Below are 16,210 nucleotides of genomic sequence, written 5' to 3' on the forward strand. Positions count from 1 at the left end.
TCAAGTAGGCTTCATTCCAGGGATGCAAGGCTGGTTCAACATACACAAATCTATAAACATAATTCACGATATAAACAGAACCAAAGACAAAAACCATATGATTATCTCAATTGATGCAGAGAAGGCCTTTGACAAAATTCAACAGCCCTTTATGCTAAAAACTCTCCATAAACTAGGTATTGATGGAATGTATCTCAAAATAATAAAAGCTATTTACGACAAACCAACACCCAGTATCATACTGAATGGGCAAAAATTGGAAGCATTCCCTCTGAAATCTGGCACTAGACAAGGATGCCCTCTCTCACCACTCCTATTCAATATAGTACTGGAAGTTCTAGCCAGAGCAATCAGGCAAGAAAAAGAAATAAAGAGTATTCAAATAGGAAAGGAAGAAGTCAAGCTGTCTCTATTTTCAGACGACATGATTGTATATTTAGAAGACCCCATCGTCTTAGCCCAAAAACTCCTGAAACTGATAAGCAACTTCAGCAAAGTCTCAGGATACAAAATCGGTGTGCAAAAATCACAAGCATTCCTATACACCAATAACAGAGTTAAAGAGAGCCAAATCAAGAACAAACTGCCATTCACAATTGCTCAAAGAGAATAAAATACCTAGGAATACAACAAACGGGGAACATAAAGGACCTCTTCAAGGAAAACTACAAACCAGTGCTCAAGGAAATAAGAGAGGACACAAACAGATGAAGAAACATTCCATGGTCATGGTTAGGAAGAATCAATATTGTGAAAATGAACATACTGCCCAAAGTAATTTACAGATTTAACACTATCCCCATCAAGCTACCAATGACCTTCTTCACAGAACTGGAGAAAACCGCCTTAAACTTCATATGGAACCAAAACAGAGCCTGAATAGCCAAGTCAATTCTAAGCAAAAATAACAAAGCTGGAGGCACCACACGACTGGACTTCAAACTATACTACAAGGCTACAGTAATCAAAACAGCATGGTACTGGTACCAAAACAGAGATATAGACCCATGGAACAGAACAGAGGCCTCGGAGGCAACACCACACATCTACAACCATCTGATCTTTGACAAACCTGACAAAAACAAGCAATGGGGAAATGATTCCCTGTTTAATAAATGGTGTTGGGAAAACTGGCTAGCCATGTGCAGAAAGCAGCAACTGGACCCCTTCCTGACACCTTACCCTAAAATTAACTCCAGATGGACTAAAGACTTAAACATAAGACATAACACCATAAAAATCCTAGAAAAAAATCTAGGTAAAACCATTCAGGACATAGGCATAGGCAAGGACTTCATGACCAAAACACCACAAGCCAAAATTATACTATAAGGGCACATGCACATGAATGTTCACTGCAGCACTGTTTATAATAGCAAAGACCTGGAACCAACCCAAATGCCCATTGATGATAGACTGGACAGGGAAAATGTGGCACATATACACCATGGAATACTAAAATTAACTCCAGATGGACTAAAGACTTAAACATAAGAAACAATGAGTTTCATGTCCTTTGTAGGGACATGGATGAACCTGGAAACCATCATTCTCAGCAAACTGACACAAGAACAGAAAATCAAACACCACATGTTCTCACTCATAGGTGGGTGTTGAACAATGAGACCACATGGACACAGGGAGGGGAGCATTACACACTGGGGTCTGATGGGGGGAAACGGGAGGGACAGTGGGGGGTGGGGAGTTGGGGAGAGACAGCAAGGGGAGAAATGCCAGATATAGGTGATGGGGAGGAAGGCAGCAAATCACACTGCCATGTGTGTACCTATGCAACAATCTTGCATGTTCTTCACATGTAACCCAAAACCTAAAAGGCAATTAAAAAAAGAAAGTAATATTCTAAAAAGTTATCAGTGGTGCTATACATTGGGCCAGTGGTCACTGTTTGATGGTGGGGGAAGCAGTACTGTGACTATAAGTGGGGGGGAGCTTCTGGGTGATGGTAAGGTTCTGTTTCTTTGAACAGTACACTGATTACACAGGTGTGTTCACTTTGTGAAATCTCACTGCACAGAATACTTGTAGTCTTATGTTTTCTATATTAATAGTATACTTCATAATAAAAAAATTCTCATTGTAACAATCAATGGATAAACAAGTTATAGCATTTTGTATACTTTTATTTATCTTAATTAGGCCTATGTTAATCAAACGTTGATCTATGGAGTTCAATGACCAGTTGACAATGAGACTATGACACTTCCCAACAGATGTACTTCATAATTCAGAAAGAAACTGTTTAATTCCTGAGGTTCCTTCCAACATCTGTTCTACATATCAATCATGAGATTGAACTCATAAAACTTCAAATAACAGAGGGCATATTCTGGACACCAGGCTTGGTCAGGAGAGAAGCAGTATAAAGAGAAGACTACCAAGAACGATCCAAGATGGCTGATCGCTTTCATCCCCGTGAAAGTGTAGAGAACAAGAGGATGCCACACTTTCAGACAAACTTTTGTCGTTCACAGACCAGAAGATTCCCAGTGGAGGAGCCCCATGGGTCGCCAGCAAGACTCTTGTGGCTGGCGGTTTAGCTGGCACCTTGGCACGGCAGCTCTTGGTGCAGAGTAAACAGTACTGGTTCCCCTTCTGACCGAGGTTTGGAGCTCTGGGAAGGTAGAGTCGCCTATTACGGACTCAAGAAGAAAGCCAGACCAGAGATGCCCGGGCAGAAAAGCACCATCAGTCTTAACGCCACTGTTTTGGCCGGCGCAGTGGGTTGCTCACATTTCGGCCCTGGGAATTAACAACTTGGACGTCCACTCAGAGACCTAATTTGAAAGTTGGTAATTACAAAGACGACAGCTGGATAAATTTACAATGATGGGAAGAAACCAGCGTCAAAAGGTTGAGAATATTCAAAATCAGAATGCCTCTCCCTCTAAAGAGGATCACAGTTCCTCATCAACAAGGGAACAAGGCTTGATGGAGAACGAGCGCATTCCGTTAACAGAATCAGGCTTCAGAAGATGGATAATAAGAAACTTCTGTGAGTTAAAAGAACATGTTGTAGCCCAGTGTAAAGAAACTAAGAACTTTGAAAAAAGGTTTGATGAAATCCTAATGAGAAGACAATTTAGAGAGGAATGTAAGTGAATTAATGGAACTGAAGAATACAATATGGGAACTTCTAGAAGCAAGCACAGGTTTAAACACTCAAATTGATCAAGCAGAAGAAAGGCCAGAGGTCGAAGACCAACTTAATGAAATAAAACAAGAAGACAAGAATAGAGAAAAAAGGATTAAAAAGGAATGAGCAAAGTCTCCAAGAAATATGGGACTATGTGAAAAGACCTAATTTACATTTGATAGGTGTATCTGAATGCGATGAAGAGAATGAATCCAAGCTGGAAAATATTCTTCAGGATATTATTCAGGAAAACTTTCCCAACCTAGCAAAGCAGGACAATATTCAACCCCAGGTAATACAGAGAACACCACAAAGATATTCCTCAAGAAGAGCAACCCCAAGGCACATAATCGTTAGATTCACCAGGGTTGAAACAAAGGAGAAAATACTAAGAGCAGCCAGAGAGAAAGGTCAGGTTACCCACAAAGGGGAGCCTATCAGACTTACAGCAGATCTCTCAGCAGAAACCCTACAAGCCAGAAGAGAGTGGGGGCCAATATTCAATATCCTTAAAGAACAGAACTTTCAGCCCAGAATTTCATATCCAGCCAAACTAAGCTTCACAACTGAAGGAAAAATAAAATCTTTTATGAACAAGCAAGTACTTAGAGATTTTATTACCACCAGGCCTGCTTTACAAGAGCTTCTGAAAGAAGCATTACACATAGAAAGAAACAACCAGTATTAGCCTTTCTAAAAATATACCAAAAAGTAAAGAGCATCAACATAAAGAAGAATTTATATCAATGAATGGATAAAACAGCCAGTTAACATCAAATGGCAGTGATCCTAAATTTAAATTGACTAAATCCCCCAATCAAAAGATACAGCCAAAACCCAATGGTATGCTACATCCAGACCCATTTCACATGCAAGGATACACAAAGACTCAAAGAGATGGAGAAAGATTTACCAACCAAATGGAGAGCAAAAATAAATAAATAAATAAATAAATAAATAAATAAATAAATAGCAGGAGTTGCAATTCTCGCATCTGATAAAATAGATTTTTAAAGCAACAAAGATATTGTTGCATTGATCCTTTTACCACTATAAGAGCTAACGATCCTAACACCCAGATACATAAGACCTATAAAGAGACTTAGACTCAATGAAACAGAAAATTAGGATATCCAGGACCTGAACCCAGATCTGGAACAAGTAAACTTAATAAATATTTATAGAGCTCTCCACTTTAAATATACAAAATATACATTCTTGTCAATACCACATCACATCTACTCATAGGTTTAAATGAAATATTGATCGGCCATTATTAATACCCATTTTTTAAAAATAAAGCAACATTTCCGTTCTCTCTCCCTCTTTTTCTTCCTCTTTCTTCCTCTCCTTCACTCATCTTTTTTCTTTCCTTAAAAAAAAAAAAAAAAAAAAAGAAGACTACCACAAGGTTCTAGATTTCTCCAATCATGGCTCTCCAGCACTGGTAAGGATTAAGAAAATTTCATTTGAACTCTCTAAGGCAATATGTTATAACTAAACAAACTGTAACAATTGAACTAACATAAATATTGAAAAATAGATTAGTTGTATAATTATATTACTAAAATTAACATTTTTAAACACATATAATAAATACCACTGAGAATACATTTTAAAAAAAAAGCAAACCTTTTCAGCATTTGAGTGAAATGCAATAGCCATTTCCAACCTATGTACTCTCTCTTCAGATGCTATTGTAAATTGTTTCCATACTCTGTTCAACCGAGGAAGTGTATCCCCAGATGATCGAGAAGTGCAGCGCAGAGATTGGCATAACACAACTGTAGCCTGTAGCAACTGCCTGCCGTAGTCATAAGTGCTCTAAAAAAGAAAAGTAAACATGAAATTATAATAAAAGAATTCTTAAGAGGACAGGGTAAGTGTGCAGGAAGACTGTCGTTGCAATTAAGTGACACTATTAGAAATCGATACTGAATAAATCTAGTGGTACTTATTACTACAAATTAGCTGTGTATAAATAATAAAGGGGAAGCAATATTTTTAGTTGGTTTATAGTAAGTTTCCTGGCAAGGCACAATGGCTCATGCCTGTAATCCCAGCACTTTGGGAGGCTGAGGAGGGAGAATCGCTTGAAGCTAGAAGTTCAATACCAGCCTAGCCGACATAGCAAGATCCTATCTCTAAAAAAATGAAAAAAAATTAGTTGAGTGTGGCCACACTTGCCTGTAGTCCCAGCTACTTTGGAGGCTGAGGCAGAAGGATCACTTGAGCCCAGGAGTTTGAGGATAGAGTGAGCTACAACTGTGCTACCACATTATATCCTGGGTGACAGAGCAAGGCCTTATCTTGAAAAAAATTTAATTTTCAATTAGAAAGTTTCTTTTTGTTAGGTTTCCCTTCTTTATTCTGTTTCCCCCATCTCAGTCTGCTAAATTTCACTGGCTAGAAAGAATGTCTGCTTATGAATTAAACTACTTACAAAAGTAGGTGAAATTAGGCACTTCATATTCCATATAGGAAACTACACCTGTTACAATGTAAACTCATTATTAGGAAAAATAAATTAAGATACTTTTCAGCCAGGTGCGGTGGCTCACCTCTGTAATACTAGCACTTAGGGAGGCCAAGGTGGGTGGACCACTTGAGGTCAGGAGTTCGAGACCAACCTGACCAACATGGTGAAACCCCAGCTCTACTAAAAATACAAAACAGACTGGTGTGAATGGCAGGTGCCTGTAATCCTAGCTACTCAGAGGGGAGGATGAAGCACGAGAATTGCTTGAAGCTCGGAGGCGGAGGTTGCAGTGAGCCGAGATCGTACCACTACACTGCAGCCTGGGCGACAGAGTAAGACTCTGTCTCAAAAAAAAAAAAAGATACTTTTACTTTTCATCACAAAAAAGTTCTGTATTATTATGCTAACACTAGTAAGATGCAGCAAGTGAGGTTTCTTATTTACTGATATTAACATCCATTTCATATTCTATTAATATCAGTAAATTCATTTTGTTAATATGAGTAAATAAGTTCATTCTGTTAATATGAATGAACAGTTGGATTGCCTTAAAAATGCCATAATATATAACATAATTCAGAGGGACCATGCAGAACCTGTATTCAGGGAAACATAAACCCTCTCAAGTTTATGCAGGCTAGTTTTGATGCACCAGCTGACATTTTCTTAATTCTGTGATACTTCTGGAATAACAAAACTAACCTTCGTGGACTTGGAGGGTAAAGTTACATTATAATCATGCAGAAAGCTATTCAAACACTGAGCTTGTGGAAAAGGAAGATAACCAGTTTTGCACCTGTGCAACATCAACAAATTTTCTATGCTTTTCCAGCAAAACTTTCGTTTCTTGAGCATCATCACCCAATCTGATGTGGGTCTTAAGTAGAGCATCCAGGAGTTCACTTAGCCATTCTACTGCCTAAACAAAAAGACATAACAACGAAGCTGGATTCAGAACTCTTTACTTACTGTACCAAAATATCATATTTATATAGAGATTACTATCATGTGATTAATGTATCTGTTAATTATAACTTAGTCTTAAAAGCTTTTTTCATTCAGTGATAAACTACATGAATTAATGACCTCTCCTCCTCAAAATTCTTTAAATCTGAAGGCAAGACATACTAAAGAAGAGCATTCTTTTAAAATTAATGTCACATAATAAGATAATGTATTTCTGTATATAGATCCATCAGGATTGCATTACAGATTTGTGTTACTACATAAAATCATAAATTTTCTCTAAATCAAACTGAAATGATATTCTCTGATAATGACAAAAGATATCAAATTGTATATATGGTACTGAAAATTCTCTTGCAGGCTAAAATGCAATGAGCTCCACCAGATTTTATCCTGGATGTAACTGACAACCTAATCAACAATAATAAATAATAAATGATCCCAATCTCTAGCTCAGTAGAGGATTTCATTGAGAAGATTAAGATAAATGAGATCAATAAACTAGATGGGAATACCAAAGTTTATTCTTCAATAGGATAAACTAGAATCTGACTTCAAGAATTTACTTTTTTAGAACCATGAAAAGTTCACTTTTGTTGTAATTAAATGAAATCAATCTTCTAAGAAAAGTTAACTATATAATATAGCTGACTGGTCCTTACCTGGGCAGCGTCTTCTTCACATTTAAACAACTGCACCATCTGAAGCATCTTTAACCTTCGCACATCTACCATGTCTTCACATCTAATGAACCCAGACATAAATTTAACTCATCATTTCTGTTTTGTTGATTACTGTAACATCATCATTTGGCAGGTGTTTTATAGTACACTAAAATACTTAGTCCTACACAATGGAGAATGCAAATATTTTGTATTGATTTGTAAGAATGTTAGGGATATCTCTGTCAATGTTACATCAGAACCTCAAAATACCTGAATGATACTCAATAAAAAACCCTTCTTAAGGACAGCATGGATTCTGCAAAACGTTAAAGCAAAATGTCATTACAATAGGATACTAACCACCCCCCCCCAAAATCTCCATTGACTTTTAGCATTAAACAAGCTTCAAGGATAAAAGTATAATGTTTCTCAAATACAGGAAGATTTTTTTTTGAGGCAAGGTCTCACTCAGTCACCTAGGCTGGAGTGCAGAGGCACCATCATAGCTTACTATAACCTCAAACTCCTGGGCTTAACTGATCCTTACACCCCAGCTTCCCAAGTAGCTGAGACTACAGGTGTGCACCACTATGCCCAGCTAAAGAAATTTTGAAAAATTAATGCTTTTCATTATATTATATAAAATAATATTTAATTCTGATTTTTTTTTTAAATCCTCCATTTACACTCTTAAAAACTAATGGAGGACTTAAAGAAACAAAAACCTCTACTGGCCTCTGGGTGTAGAGAAGCACAATTCAGATTATTTTTTAATCTCACTGTGGTCTGCCTCGATAACATACCAGTTAAAGTTTAAAGGCAACTTAACCTAACTTAACTCTGGTCCATTTCCTTCATTTCCATGCAATTCTGTGTACTGCAGGTGGGATGGGAGACTCTCACTACTGTCTCAAATATCAGTAACAAGTTATCCGACACTGGGCTTTACTATACTTGATGTCCTTAAAGATAGCTTAATAACAATAAAGAATTAAGCATCACAAGGCTTTTTAAAAAAAAATAAAGTTGCTCTCGATAAAAGTTGTAATGTTAAAATTCAACTTAGCATAATTCTACAATGGACTGAAGGGGAAGATGATAATTATTATTATTATTATTTTTTTTTTTTTTGAGATGGAGTTTCACTCTTGTTACCCAGGCTGGAGTGCAATGGTGTGATCTCGGCTCACTGCAACCTCCGCCTCCTGGGTTCAGGCAATTCTCCTGCCTCAGCCTCCTGAGTAGCTGGGATTACAGTCATGCGCCACCATGCCCAGCTAATTTTTTGTATTTTTAGTAGAGACGGGGTTTCACCATGTTGACCAGGATGGTCTCGATCTCTTGACCTTGTGATCCACCCGCCTCAGCCTCCCAAAGTGCTGGGATTACAGGCTTGAGCCACCGCGCCCGGCCGATAATTATTTTTTAAATCTGAAACTAAAAAACAATGTAAACCACTTTAATATATATTCAGGTACTAGATAATGTGTGCTGGAGAAAATACAAGATATGGTCTCTACTATCAAGCTGTTGACATTTGCAGAGTTGTAATAAGTACTATTATAAAGCTATTTAAAATGTTTTATGGGAGTAGTGAGGAGCAAGTGACTAACATGTCTTAGAAGTCCAAAAAGGCTTCCTAAAGTATTCCTGAGTCTTGAAGAATATGTAGGAATTCACTGAGCAGAAAATGAGGAAAGAAGTGTTCTTAGTCATGGATATATGAAACAGCATGATGCTTTCAGGAAGATAAAAACAACTGTGTGATTTTATGAGAATGTTACAGAAGAAAAAATTATGCAAGATTGGATTATAAAGGGTCTCCTACATTATTCCAAGATGACAAACTCCATCTGAGAAAACAGGAAGTCACTGATGGAAGTTTTATACAATTGTTGTATTTTATGAAGATTACTCTTGCATACAAAAAGCTGGAGAGTAGCCAGGTTAGAGGCAGGTAAGAATTTAAGATATTGAACAGAAATGTTTGAGATTCAGAGACAGCAGAACCTGGACATCTGAATAAGCTATAAGGGATGAGAAAGATGAAGGATTTTATGATAAATCTCAAGTTTGGTAGCCGATGGTAACTTTAACCTAGGTAGGAAGTTTAAAAAGGAGAGCAAGTTTTAGGGGAAAACAGTTCCAGTCTGAACATATTAGGTGATATGGTTTGGATTTGGGTTTTGGATTTGTGTCCCCACCCAAAATAACACCAAAGTGTAACCCCAATATTAGAGGAGGGGCCTGGTGGGACATGATTAGATCATGGGGGCAGATTCCCCCCTTGCTGTTCTTGTAAAAGTGAGTGAGATCTCACAAGAACTGGTTGGTTAAAAGTATGTGACACTGCCTCCCTTGACTCTCTTCCTCCTCCAGCCATGTAAGACATGCCTGCTTCCCCTCTGTCTCTTGCCATGATTGAAAGTTTCCTGAGGCCTCCCCAGTCGTGCTTCCTGTACAGCTCACAGAACCTTGGGTCAATTAAATCTATTTTCTTCATAAATTACCCAGACCTCAGTTAGTACTTTATAGCAATGTGAGAGCAGACTAATACAGAAAACTGGTACTAAGAGTGGGGCACTGTTATAAAGATACCTGAAAATGTGGAACTGGGCAATGTGCAGAGGTTAGCAGAGTTTGGAGGGTTCACAAGAAGACAGGAAGATGAGGGAAAGTTTGGAACTTCCTAGAGACTTGTTAAATTGTTGTGACCAAAATGCTAATAGTGATATGGACAGTGAGGTCCAGGCTGAGAGGGTCTGAAAGAGATGAGGAACTTACTGGGAACTGGGGCAAAGGTCACTCTCCATATGCAGCAGCAAAGAGAATGGCAGCATTGTACCCCTGCTCTAGAAATATGTGGAACTTTGAACTTGAGAGAGGTGATTTATGGTATCTAGTGGGAGAAATTTCTAAGCAGCAAAACACTCAAGACTTCACCTGGCTGCTTCCAGCAGACTATGCATATATTTGTGAGCAAAAAGATGATCTGAGACTGGAACTTATAGTTAAAAGGAAAGCAGAGCATAAAAGTTTGGAAAATTTGCAGCCTAGCCGCATGGTAGAAAAGAAAAACCCATTTCTGGGGGAGAAATTCGAGCTGGCTGCAGAAATTTGCATAAGTAAAGAGAAGCTGAATGTTCATAGCCAACACGATGGAGAAAATGCCTGGAAGGCATTTCAGAAGACTTTGTGGTAACCCCTCCCACCACAAGCCTGGATGCCTGAGGGAAGAATCATTTTGCAGCTAGGCCCAGGGCCTCACTGACCTGCACAACCTTGGGACACTGTTCCTTGTATACCAGCTGTTCCAGCTCTAGCATGGCTAAAAGGACCCCAAATACAGCTCAGGCCACTGCTCCAGAGAGGGTGCAAGCCATAAGACTTTGCGGCTTCCATGTGGTGTTAAGCCTATGAGTGCACAAAGGGCAAGAGTTGAGGCCTGGGAGCTTCTGCCTAGATTTCAGAGAACGTATAGAAATGCCTGGATGTCCAGGTGGAAGTCTGCTGCCTCATGGAGAACCTCTACTAGGGCAGTGTGGAGGGGAAATGTGGGGTTGGACTCCCAAAGACAGAGTTCTCCTGGGGCACTGTTGAGTGGAGTTGTAAGAAGATGGCCAACATCCTTCAGACCCCAGAATGGCAAATCCACTGACAGCTTGCACCATGGACCTGGAAAAGCTGTAGGCACTCTATGTCAGCCTGTGAAAGCAGACGAGAGGGCTGTACCCTGCAGAGACACAGAGATGGAGATGCTCAAGGCCTTGGGAGCTCACCTCTTGCATCAGTGAGGCCTGAATATGAGACATGGGGTCAGTGGAGATTATTCTAGGGCTTTAAGATTTAATGACTGCCCTGCTGGGTTTCAGACTTACATGGGGCCTGTAGCTCCTTTGTTTTGGCCAAATTCTCCCTTTTGTAATGCGTGTATTTACTCAATGTCTATACCTCAATTGTATCTTGGAAGTAACTAACTTGTGTTTGATTTTGCAGGCTCATAGGTGGACAGGACTTGCCGTTTTTCAGATGAAACTACGAACTGTAGACATTCAAGTTAATGTTGAAATGCATTAAGACTTGGGGGACTGGTTGAGAAGGGATGATTACATTTTGATATGTGAGAATAACATCAGATTTGGGAGAGACCAGGGGTGGAATAATAGGGTTTGGATTTGTGTCCCCACTCAAATCTCATGTTGAACTGTAATCCCCAATGCTGGAAGAGGGATGATATGGTTTGTCTGTGCCCCGACCCAAATCTTATCTTGAGTTGTAGTTCCCATAATCTCCACACGTCATGGGAGGGACCCGGTGGGGGTTAACTGAATCACAGCAGCAGTTACCTCCATGCTGTTCTCATGATGGTGAGTTCTCTTAAGATCAACTTGTTTTATAAGGTGTTTTCCCCTTTCCCTCTGTACTTCTTGCTGCTGCCATATGAAGAAGGATGTGTTTGTTTCCCCTTCCACCGTGATTCTGTTTCTTGAGGCTCCCCAGCCCTACAAAGCTGTGAGGTGAGTCAGTTAAACTTCTTTCTATTATAAATTACCCAGTCTTGGGTATATCCTTATAGCAGTGTGAAAATGGACTAATACAAGGGGCCTTGTAGAAGGTGATTGGATCATGGGGGCATATGTCCCTGTTGTTATTTTCATGTCAGTGAGTTCTCATGAGATCTGGTTGTTTAAAAGTGTGCAGCACCTCCTCCTTCCCTATCTTTCTCCAGCCAAGTAAGATGTGTCTGCTTCTTCCCCTTTGCCTTCTGCCATGATTGGAAGTTTCCTGAGGTCTTTTCAGCCATGCTTCCTGTTCAGCCTATGGAAATGTAAGTCCAATAAGCCTCTTTTCTTTAAAAATTACCTAGTCTCAGGTAGTTCTTTATAGCAATGCAAGAATGGACTAATACACCAGGTTTCAGCAGTACATGGGGGCATCCAGCAGGCAACACTAAGGAGGCAACTGGATTTTTGGGTCTACAGCATGCAAGAGAGTCTTGGTAAGAGCTGTAACTAACTACTAAACCATGATCTATTAAAGAAAAGTCATTCAAGTAGTCAGAATGTCCAGGGAGACCATATAAAGCTTGGCCTCAGAACAAACGTTGGAGGCAGTAAATTTAGCTAGTGGCCAAGAAACTAGTAACAAAAACCAAGAAGAAACAGAGAAGGATAATGTTTGTTTTCAAGAAAGACAAGGTTATCAGGAAGTTTCAAAATGAAAGAAAAGTCCGTGATGCCTAACACTAATCACAGTTGAGCAAGTCAAGACTAAAAGTATTCCCGGGATTCCAAGTAAGATCCAGCATTTATTACATTGATAATGCCAGTAAGAGCAACACTGAGTGAAATAGTGAGGGTAGAAGCAAGACTGAAAAGGGTTGAAAATAAATTGGAGGGAGTGGGGAAGTAGTATGAATGTACAATAAACCTATCCAAATGACTGAGCTGTGAGGAAGAAGAGCTCTAATGCTAAAAGACAAAGAACTGAAGATGAAGACACATCCGTGTGTGTGAAGATTATTTTTAAAATAGGAGAAATTTAAGCATTTAAGTGAAGAGCAGGAATCACAGTAGACAATGGGAGTTGATGGAGTTAGAAGTCAGGAGAGTGATTAGAATCAGAGCCTAAATGGAAGATCAGCTTTGGTAACAGGAGAGCTCTATCATCCTCTGTGGAGAGAGAATCATGAGAAGTTTGTCGATATGAGGGAAGAAATTTCTGCCTCATGACTGTTTTCTCTGTGATATAGAAGCAGCTTTCTGTAAAGTTTTGTTGATGATCTCAAAATTTTCAAGTGTGAAAAATGTCATACAACCATGCTAGATTGTGTATACTGCATAGATAATTTTAACCCGTTTCTTTGCAATACTTTATAGTTGCTTTCGCAAAGTGAGTTTTCAAATAATCTTTTAAATTCCTAGTTTTATAGCAAATGAAACAACATCACTAGTCCACTGTTAAATCCTCCTATAGCAAATATGAGAACAATTAATGTGTGACATTTTCTAAGTTTAGATGAAGAAATAGATCAATGTATATGACAAGTTTAACAGCAACTCTAAACTAAATGAAATTTAAAAAGCAAAATTCTTCAGAAAGTTTTTTTTAAAGGAGAACAGAGCCACAGACTACATTGAGGATATAGAATATGAAGTACTTGAGTATAACTGAAATTTTTACAACCCAGTAAAAAATGGAAAAGGTACGTAATAATTGAATAAATTATTACTCTTTGTTAGTAAAATTATAACAATAATTACATTCACCAAAAACCTACTGTATGTCTACTATAGAACAGTTAAGAACTTTTTGTCTGCATATAAAATAAATAATTTATATAACTTTTCATTTTAATTAATATTGTTATTTTGGTAAAAATTAACAGTCAAACTTTGCCTTTGTTTTCTAAGCTGCATATCTTCCATCACTCCTTGTATGTGGTCCACATTTTCTTTATTTTCAATGGTTACATCCTTTCCATAGGCCCAGGATGCCTGATTGGAGATCTGATCCAGGAGACCTTGACCTTTTTCACGCAAACCTTGCAATCCCACATCTAAAACAAAAGTTACTAGATTTAATCTCTTACACAACTAAGGTGCTTTCCCTCCCTCAAACAAATCATCTCGTCAAATATTGTATTTGGATCCCAAGTACAGGAGAGCTTTGTACATTAAGCCATCTTGGGATGGAATCCAAAGACTCCATCCTATGAATGTCTCAAGCAATAGGACCCTTTAAATGTGACTCAAATGGGTGCTCTCTCTCATGTTAAATTCTCCCTAAAGGGAATTTTGAAAACATGGGTTTCCATAGATAATAATTACTTTAAAAAAATGAAAGCAGAAGAAAAGTATAAAAATTTCTATTTCTAATAGAAAAAAATTTTCTATTTTTTCTTCTTGCTTTTATGCTAACTTTTAGAAGAACAAGGCAAATATGTTGTTTAAAAAAGCGCTTAACCCTTGCAAGATTTTAAGACACTCCAGCAATGTATTATCAGGGTCAAATGATGTTGAACATTGTGACTAAAGGTACAGTCTAACTTTTATACCATAGGAAGCAACAATTAGGGTATATTTACAATTCTCTAAATTAGATGTATAAAGGAACTTTTTGTTTAAGATTGTGGCTGAAGAGAACTTCTAATATTTTAAAATAAAATTCATTTGTCATATCAAATACTAAATATGCATTATGCATATCATCTGTTAAAATAACAAAGGTTGGCGGGGTACGGTGGCTCATGCCTGTAATCTCAGCACTTTGGGAGGCCCAGGTGGGGAGATCACCTGAGATCAGGAGCTTGAGACCAGCCTGGCCAACATAGTGAAACCCCATCATCTCTACTAAAACTACCAATACAAAAATTAGTAGGGGTGTGGTGGCAGACACCTGTGATCCCAGTTACTTGGGAAGCTGAGGTAGAAAATTGTTTGAACCAAGGAGGCAGAGGCTGCAGTGAGCCAATATTGCATCACTACACTCCAGCCTGGGCAAGAGAACAAGACTCCATCTCAAAAAATAAATAAAATCAAAATAACAAAGGCTATAAGCAAGGAGAATGTCAGTACAAGCATGATTTTTCAAACCAATTCCCTAAAGCAGTTTTCAATAATTAATTAATTTGGTTTAGTCTTGTGTAACCACTTTCTACTAGTTCTCTGCCTTAAGTTCCTGTTTCCTCTCTTCCATCGCCATTTCCCTATTTGTTCCCCTTTTGACCCCCTTGATACGATTCCCCACCTTTCCATTTTCACATCCTGACCTTTTAGGAAAGCTCACTGTGTTTCCTGCTATAGAAAAATTTTAAAGGCCTTGATGTCAAATGACAGACCTAGCTTAATATAACTAGACACCTTAATGTAACTGGACCCCACTTCTTAGAGAGTGGGTAATCTGGCAATATTCTCAGTTTAGAGAGACAAGAACCAAAAAACCAAACCAACTATTCTTTTCACAAGATTAGGATAAAGCAACAACAAAAATCATTGCATAAACACAATTTTGGGCATACAGGGTTTACCACAGAACACTTCACAGCTAATTACAGTTTATGCATGCACTACAAATAACTGTTCATAGTATATGCAAGACACAGCACCTGTAGATATAGCTGGGTAAACAGGCCAGGGTAAAGGCCCAGTGAACAATAAAAAATAAAATTTTCAGCATAAATTATAACCCCTCAAGGGAATAAAACCTTTTTATACGATTTTCTGTGTTTCCTGAAAATAGTAATGATTAGTTCAGTATAAGTTGACTTAATTGTCTAACCATGGTAATGATATTAAAAAAAAAAACCTTATGTTTCAGCATTTTTAAAATCTGCTTACCAACACTTTTCAGCTTCTCTTCAAGCAGTTTTAAAGTTTGCTGAATCGATGCTCCATCAGCTGGTGCTACATCTACGCACAACATCCCTAATAAGCCATCCAACTGCTGAGACAACTAAAGCAGAGGGACACCAAAGAGATAACCCTGATGTAATCAGCATCTAAAGTGTTTAATGATTAATGAGGTTTATATCTAATGAGGTTATCACAATTACACTTGAAAAGACTACACTGTTACAAGACAAGGACAAATCATTAGAATACGAGTTATCTGGAAGATAGAACACACGGATGCATGCACCAGAAAGACAAAGAAGTACATCTGGGTCAGCAGAATGCAAAAAAGTATTGAGACTTCCATTTCCATCTATGTTATAAAGCATAAACATTGAGAAGCAGTCAAAATAAAATATTCTACTAGATTGGAACACTCTAGTTAGACAGTAAAAGGTTGAATTGCATGCAGAATGACTTAAAAATAATACTTGTTTAAAGAAAAAAATCGAAGAATTTTATCTCATTACCCCCACCAGTAAATCATTCTATTGGTTCAGAAAAATAATTAGGAGGCATGCAAACCTGAAAAAAATTATGCATAGATAAGCAT

General features: G+C 38.2%; 1 protein-coding gene across 10 annotated transcripts in view; it reads right to left on the reverse strand.

Moving 5' to 3' along the window:
• The window catches only part of SESTD1 (SEC14 and spectrin domain containing 1), a 158,352-nt gene that overhangs the window by 20,936 nt on the left and 121,206 nt on the right, over window positions 1-16,210 (reverse strand). For 8 of the 10 annotated variants that reach the window (XM_078327327.1, XM_035304431.3, XM_078327328.1 and 5 more), the window contains 5 exons: window positions 15,604-15,718; window positions 13,664-13,823; window positions 7,262-7,343; window positions 6,430-6,552; window positions 4,787-4,978 (listed from right to left, as the gene is read on the reverse strand). In XM_078327327.1, coding sequence (XP_078183453.1) covers window positions 4,787-4,978; window positions 6,430-6,552; window positions 7,262-7,343; window positions 13,664-13,823; window positions 15,604-15,718 — 672 coding nt within the window. Of the gene's footprint in view, window positions 1-4,786; window positions 4,979-6,335; window positions 6,553-7,261; window positions 7,344-13,663; window positions 13,824-15,603; window positions 15,719-16,210 lie in introns of all 10 variants that reach the window. The other 2 variants (XR_013518855.1, XR_013518856.1) reach the window with 1 other exon arrangement.

The sequence above is a fragment of the Callithrix jacchus genome, chromosome 6, assembly GCF_049354715.1.
Source record: "Callithrix jacchus isolate 240 chromosome 6, calJac240_pri, whole genome shotgun sequence".
Lineage (NCBI taxonomy): Eukaryota > Metazoa > Chordata > Mammalia > Primates > Cebidae > Callithrix > Callithrix jacchus.